The 7,321-nt window shown below is 33.0% G+C and overlaps 3 protein-coding genes across 6 annotated transcripts in view; 1 reads left to right on the top strand and 2 right to left on the bottom strand.

The window, feature by feature from the left end:
- The window catches only part of LOC108965597 (protein TIPIN homolog), a 13,814-nt gene that overhangs the window by 992 nt on the left and 5,501 nt on the right, over positions 1–7,321 (bottom strand). The window contains exon 3 of one of the 2 annotated variants that reach the window (XM_018928125.1): positions 292–395. The gene's annotated coding sequence lies outside the window, so the exon portion shown is untranslated. Of the gene's footprint in view, positions 1–291; positions 396–5,630; positions 5,775–7,321 lie in introns of those variants that run through there. The other variant, XM_018928126.1, reaches the window with a different exon arrangement.
- On the bottom strand, positions 1,943–4,039 carry LOC108965596 (sorting nexin-29). Of its 2 annotated transcripts, none has more exons than XM_018928123.1 (3): positions 3,865–4,039; positions 3,421–3,807; positions 1,943–3,362 (listed from the first exon to the last, which is right to left on the bottom strand). In XM_018928123.1, the coding sequence occupies exons 2-3, from the start codon at positions 3,731–3,733 to the stop codon at positions 2,014–2,016; spliced, it is 1,662 nt and encodes a 553-aa protein (XP_018783668.1). In that variant the 5' UTR covers positions 3,734–3,807; positions 3,865–4,039; the 3' UTR covers positions 1,943–2,013. The 2 variants fall into 2 exon arrangements, with proteins under 2 accessions (XP_018783668.1, XP_018783669.1); XM_018928124.1 differs by having other exon boundaries at positions 3,908–4,039.
- LOC108965593 (protein SERAC1) overlaps positions 4,522–7,321 on the top strand; it is a 6,969-nt gene continuing 4,169 nt past the window's right edge. Inside the window, exon 1 of one of the 2 annotated variants that reach the window (XM_018928120.1) lies at positions 4,522–5,367. In XM_018928120.1, coding sequence (XP_018783665.1) covers positions 5,285–5,367 — 83 coding nt within the window. In that variant the 5' untranslated portion in view covers positions 4,522–5,284. Of the gene's footprint in view, positions 5,368–6,781; positions 7,054–7,321 lie in introns of those variants that run through there. The other variant, XM_018928119.1, reaches the window with a different exon arrangement.

Genomic DNA, 7,321 nt, shown 5'->3' with positions numbered 1-7,321 from the left:
ATATAGAATAATATTTTAACTTAAAATATCTGGAAAAATCGATTATTTAAAAAAATTGTTTTCTTTTTTTTTAACAAATTTTTAATATTTTCAAACTTCTTAAGTAGAAAGTATTTGGTACAAAATTTTATGTGAAAAATATTTGTATACAGTTTTTTTCCCAATTTCGGAAATTGTTTCATTTTTACACAAACAAAAAGATAACTTTATTTAATTGAAAGAAAGTTGTTAAAATATGTCGTTGGCAAATAAATATAAATCTTTTGTAAAAAAATATATAGCATATTGTACCATATTAGGGTTAACTTTGTATTCTCTCAATTTTCGTAGAACCACACGCATGCGCAAACTCTATATTTCGCCCACTTCCACTCGTGACCATCGCTCAAACAACGCTGCAATGCAAAATTATTAAATTCAAAACAATGAAAAACCGTTAAGTAACATGCAAAATGTCTATGTTAAATTCTAACTGAACAACTACAAAAATATATATGTAGCCCTTAGTGCATAATTTAATTAAATAAAAAGAAAAACCTATTGAAGCTATAAAAAAATTGTGTTTTGCTAGAAAATACACAAATTCGCAAGCAGCATCTATACATATAAACATATGTACGTATGTATGTAAACAAGCTTGATTGTCAATTTTTTTTAACACTGCACGCCAACAACTATCCAACCACTCTACTATATACTATAGAAAAGTAATATAAAGCAGTTTTCTTCGTTTGTAGCGTTAAGCAATTAGTTATAGCATAGTGCTTACAATATATATATATATATATATATATATATACACATACACAAATGCATATTGAACTGTGTAGTTTATCTAACGTTTATTAATATTATTATATCATAAGTAATAATTGTTTTGTTGTTTTTATACATAAAATAATCATACGGGCACATATGTATGTTAATATGTATGTACATAAAACTGTAAGCATGTACTTTCCCTACCTTTTTTCGCCACTTAATTTATACACAAATTTAGTTACATACATATAAGTATGTATACATTTTTTCAAAAACTAAATTCTTCAGTTAATTAACTTTGCGTCTGCTTTTAAAACAAAAATTGGTTTGCTGCACTGCAAGTTATTTTCGAAAATCTTGTATTTATTTATATACTTTTCTTTATTTTACCACAAATACATGCATTTTAATTGTTGCTGCAAAATAGTTGTAAATTATATTTTCGCAATAAATTGGTTTAGAACCTATTTTGTATAAGTATAAGTGAAATCGTCCTGTTTTATTTGGAGCAACTTTAGAAATTTTGCATGTGGTGAGATTTATGTGTTTAATGTTATGTTTATATACACATAAGTGTATTTATAAATACATATGCATATTGCAAATTTGTCGTTTTCAATGCTGGAAATATTTAGAGTGACACAGACTTGGATTTACTACTATAGAAAGCACTAACAAAGTGTTTTCTGGTGGTTACGTTTTCAGATTTAGTTTTTGTTGTTGTAGCGGTAGAAAACATTCCTGAAGTTAATTGGAGGAATTTTGCCGGCTTGACAGTCCTTAGCCAAAATCCGGGTCCGTTCCGGTTACATAGACCCGACTGTCACGGGATCATAGATTTAGTTGCACGAAATGCATCTGTGAAGAATATTATAGCTTCGAGAGAAAAAAATATACATCGTCCATAACTCGCCTATATATGTATGTATATGCAAGAAGTTTAAACAATTGTTATCCTCTCTTCACAATTTCCACTGCAGATAGGCTTTAGAAAAGCATTCCAAAATCTTTTTCGAAAATATAAAACATTCAGATTTTTTTAATAACACTATAAATTTATTAAATATCATAGATATACTATATGTACATATGTTTAGAACATGGAACAGAAAAAATGAAAAAAAAAATTAACAGCAAACTATTGACAATGGTAAAAAAAAATAATAAAGGAATTCTTCGCACAAGCACTTTCAAGTGTATAACAATTTAATACTATTAAACGAAAAACGTATAAAACAACAGTCAAACGTGTTACCGTTCGCGCAGAAAGGGAAATATTCTTTGCAATTCCGCCTTCGACTTGCAAGCCTCGACTTGTGGTAGAATCTCCACCACATTCAACAAATAAATCTGCAATTGCTGACGCCGTTCCTCTACAAAGGCCAAGTTCATATTGCCAAAATGCTTTTTCGGCGGAAATTCAACCGAAGACACGGTCGGATGAGTATGAAGTAGTGATTTGTGTAGTTTGTGAAAGTCACGATAGCGACGCAATAACGACCAGTGTTCCAAATTTTGACGCATAGTTATGTGTATCTCGTAGGCATAGTAGGATGTGCCATGTTTTGTCTTTTTCAGCTCGGCCGTTGGAATGGTTATGAGAAAATTAGTAGCCAAGGAGGCGGTGGGATCAATGGCTAGCCCATTGAAGTTTTGTGTCAAACGTCTTACAAGCTGACGATTATCACGTGTCAATTGTGCAACGCGCGTCTCTAATAGCGTGCAGCGTTCCTCCATTTCACGTAATTTTTCCTCCATAGCTGCATGATTAACGGTGCAATTGGCAGAGGATGACTTGCTATATTGCGATGATGTGTCACTCCTATCTTCATCTTCCTGCTCACTCACTACGTTTACGGATTGTTTATCATCATTGCAATTATGCTGTATGCTGGCGGTGTTAGCTGTTGTCAATGAGTGCTGCTCACTTTGTGCGGCCAATGGTGGAAAAACGTCCGGTAAAGGCTCTTTAAGGAATGCTAATTCAGGTTCTATGGGATCTGGCGGCGTAGTCTCACTTTCCTCAACTGACACTGGTAGTTCTGTCATAGCTTGAAATGTATCCACACGCTCTTTTTCGGCGGCCACTTTAGTGACTTCCCGAATTACCTTTAATAAATCTTCAGTGGAATTGGCAGTTGAGATGGGTCGTTCCACTGCTTGTGTTCTGCGCTTATTTTTGCCTAAGGAGGTAGGAACTGGTGTAGGTGCATATATAACGGGTTCCTCTTTATTCGGTTGAAGTGGTGTAATGCGCGTTGGTGCATTCAACTCGGTAGAGTTAACGGTCAACGCAAAGAGTACATCTTGTAGTGAACCAATAATTTGTGGCAATTCTTTGCTGGCATTGCCGTCTAACAAAAGCGACCATTGCGTATAGTAACGGTGCAAAAGGTCTTCTTCTGCCAGCCATGTGAGTAAGTATCGCTGCAGTGAGTTTTCGTTTAATGTAGCACGTATAAATGCCCTGCCCAGACCACATTTCGTCCAGACATGATTGAGTTGTGTGTAACGTTCGCGTTCGTGTGGAGTCAAGTGAATTTGACAAAAATCCCAAAATGTAGTGTCACCGTTACTATCATTAATGGCAGAGCTATTGCCTTTAAAAAATTTTACATTAATATATTTATTTAGTATGACTTAAAATATTCTCCTCACCTGTTACAATCTCATGCATATTTTGAAACAAACTGACCGCTGTTAACGTGACTACTGAATGTTTTTGTTTCAGACCGTACGTAAATGTGTCTTCTAATGCTTCACACAACTCGGCCACACTATCATCCTTTTCCGTGGCCAATTCTTTTTTTCCACTAAATTTTAGTTTACACTTTTCTGCACTCTGCTGAAGTCGTTTAAAAATATCCTCTCTACGCTGACAAAAAGTGCTTCCTCCAAAGGAGACACTTGCCATATTAATCTTCGCTGCTGGGTTGGAAGAGATCTCGCCATGACTCATCGAATCTGGCATATTAAGTCACTAACTAATAGCCTAGCTTGTATTACTCGAATTGCTAAATAAGCCTTTGTTGTTGTTGTTAACCCCTATTTTGAAATAGAATTTCGATTTTGTAATCAACCAAGTTTTGCTTGAACTCCCACCTTTGTGTTGATGTTGATAATGTTTATATGAACTAATAAATACCCGCCAAAAAATAGAGCATAGCAAAACAATTTAGTCTTCGTATGAGGTATGTGAAAAAATGTTGTTGGATGTACAAATAGAAAGAAAAAATATTTTTGTTTTGTAGGCTAGCACAAGTTCTCTTTATGGCTGTTTTCGCCACAATCATTTGACGTATTCAACAGCTGATCGAGCAGAATTCCAGACTACAGGGTGATCAAGAGACATAATTTGGAATACATCTCCAAAAGGTATCAAGCCAAAGGAGTTATATGTTAATTATATTCTAATCTCTCAAAATGTGTATTAAGCATTTTTACAATCAGTAAGAAGTCATAATCACAGTTCTCTTTACTGAAGTAAAGAAAATAATTTTTTTTTATGAAACAAATTTCTTTTTGCCTTATAAAGCCACCCACTACCGACGTGTTGAAGAATTTGTCTGCTGTTTACTTTTGTCTGTTTACAGTATAATAATAATAACAAACATACAAAAATAAACGCTACAAACGTCAGAGAATGTTCAATTGAAAACAAATTGAACGGTAATAACAAACATGGGGAAAAGGCGAGAAAACAAAAATCCAACAACCACAATAACAACACACTTGTCATCCGAACAAAATTTAGTATTTCTAGCTGTCGAGTCTCGCACGGCGATTCATTCAACAATAGAAATTTGAAGTGATAAGTTAAGTGAGAAAAGAAAAATTCGCCCCCACAAAAACACTACTAAATATTTATCAAAAAGTTCAACAACTTAAGACTTTTAAAACAATAAAAATGGACTAAATATTTTATAAAAATGGAAGTGAAAATATATGAAATCCAAACTATTTTGAAGTTTCGAATCTAATAGAGATACAAAAGCAACTAGAACTTCCTTGAAGATACTTGTATGCGATGGTGCGAGTGGTAGCGTAAATCAGTAAACTTTATAAAGCACTATTTTTATAAACTGTTGCATAAAAAGTGTCTCAAAGGTGTGTGCTAATAGCGGGCTGGTGACTTCAGATTCCCTAAACTTGTTATTTTTAAAACAATTACAAACATTATTCAAAAGGAATAGAGGAAACGAATTAAGTGAAAAATAGCGAAGTTGACGTGTTTAGCATTCCTCTACTGCGCACGTCGCGCCTCTACCACGCCAAAGGTGTCATCGCCCAACTAGTGTACAACAAATTGAACTAAGTAGATATAAATACGTACATATGTATATATAGCATTGAAAATCAGGCGATTTTTATGCTCGTACTAGTGAATATCTGGTTTATCATTATTACATTGAAGTTTGGTTAAGCAAAATAGCACTATCATAAGAAAGTAATTAGCTGCTTCTGTAAAATAAATTAGTGAAAGTACAAACCTTTTTTATAAAGAAACTTTGCTGAAAATATAATGTCTAAAGTTACACTGGGTGGTTTTACAAACACATTGAGACGTTACCCAAAGACTTTGGGTGGAATTGGAATCCTCACAACGTAAGTAAAAATAAAAAATGTTTACTATATATACTATATAGTTAAGCTTTTTACAAAAATAAGTATATAAATAGTCGGTACAGACGAACAGAAATAATTTATTTAAGTAATCAAATTAATAAATATAAATAATGAAAAAATAAATTAATAAACCAGAATATAATGGGTCTACTAAATTAATGTAAATTCTATCTCTAAATATATTCCAAAATTTGTGAACATATTTAATGACTTACAAATATTTATATTATGTCAACAGACGGTAAATGTAGTATTTTGTAGTACATGTACATATGTTATTATATGAGTGTAATTGATTAAAACACATCGTTGCGATTATTCATCAAAAGATCACCCGATAGTTTGACGTATACATATGTATGTGTAGGCGCATAAAAGACATCGCGCTATATAAAAGCAAGTGAATAATAAATAATAGGTATGTGTTTGGTTGTTTACATTGGCAAAATTAAAAACAAGTTTAAGGGGCTCGGCAGACAACAAAATACATACTATACGTAAAAGTTTGCAGTTGTTTTTGTTTCTACTGTACTTGTAAAAACACACCCACTTTTTGTTTTAAAAGAAACTTATTTTGTAATAAATAAGTGGCGAGTATAAAAAAGTATTGTTGTGTTCATAAACAACTAAATATATTAGATATAGTACTTTATTTTAAAAAATTTTAGACCCAAACATATAAGACTATTAGGTCTTAACACCACAGCAACAAAATCATTTCCGTGCTATTGGCGCCTTAAAACTTCGTACATATTTACATACATAAATATTTACGCAAACCACATTGAAATATCTCACTCTCTCTATTCCACTTTTGTAGTGGCCACTTTCATCGTATGATCTGACACGATAGCAGATATATTTTTAATCATGTATATACTATACTAGATTTTTCAACAAGAATGCGTGAAATCAACTACAGATATACATATGTGTATTAGCTCATGCAGTAACTATTTGCATGTAAAATAACCAAGTGATTGCTTTGACAGACAACATTGTCTAATACACGGACCTTAGGTATTTGCATTCATTTTTATTACGTCAAATTTACGTTGTTATTGTTATTTGCAAATGCACCGGCGTAATTTGTAAATGTAAACAAACTTGTTTACGTCCAATTGGAAAATGCAATGAAGATAAAAACCGAAGAGCCTTGACTGTACATAAGTGACAAAACCTCAAATGTAAACAAAAACAACCTATTAATGAGCCCAAAACAATTATTTTATATAATATCCAATGGCGTATTACAAAAAATAATTGTTATTATGTATTTGTAACTTGGTAAACGGATTTAACAAGTTAAAAGTTGTTAAAATTACTTTCTATACGTGTATGTTTGTGTTCGTCTGTGTCACTTTATTGTTAAGAAAACTATTTCTCACGTCAGCAACTGGTGGAAACGATATCAAAACCCAAAAAACAATCGAAGAGCAGATGAGCATAGACCAACGAATGAAAATAACAAAACAAACGTGCATAATCACGCGATTTTGTTGAAACGAGACAAAAATTAAACCGAACCGACCAGACAAAGTTGTTCGGGGTTAGTTATCGCGCCGTGGCCATGACGCGGCTACTTTGGGTTGGTTGGATTTGTCATTGCATGAAAGCACGTTTGAGGAAGGCTCACATTCGTATTTTGTGCTTGTATATACATATGTATGTTATATTGCAGAAATTAAAACAAAAAAAAAAAAATAAAAACATTAAATACACAATTGCTAATATAAAATAATGGGGAATATTTAGTATCGCGCCGGTTAAATATCGTTTATGGAGAAAAACAGGGTCGGGCTATCCCCACTCCCGACCCCTTATTKGAAAGAGGAAGGATCGAACTTTTTAATAAACCCTCCCTCGACCCCCTAGATCCCCTATGGACCTGTAGGGAGGCCTTTGAAAATGACCAAAAATCAGTGTTTTTGCT

Source organism: Bactrocera latifrons, unplaced genomic scaffold, assembly GCF_001853355.1.
Source record: "Bactrocera latifrons isolate USDA-ARS-PBARC rearing strain unplaced genomic scaffold, ASM185335v1 scaffold_142, whole genome shotgun sequence".
Lineage (NCBI taxonomy): Eukaryota > Metazoa > Arthropoda > Insecta > Diptera > Tephritidae > Bactrocera > Bactrocera latifrons.
The sequence above is the reverse complement of the archived record's forward strand: the minus strand, read 5'-3'. Positions and strand labels throughout refer to the sequence as shown.

Bases quoted from the DNA above. Each gene is read 5' to 3' on its own strand.
- LOC108965596 (XM_018928123.1), bottom strand. From the start codon at position 3,733: ATGCCAGATTCGATGAGTCATGGCGAGATCTCTTCCAACCCAGCAGCG. The intron at 3,363-3,420 runs GTGAGGAGAATA...AATTTTTTAAAG, and splicing joins TATGCATGAGATTGTAACAG to GCAATAGCTCTGCCATTAAT.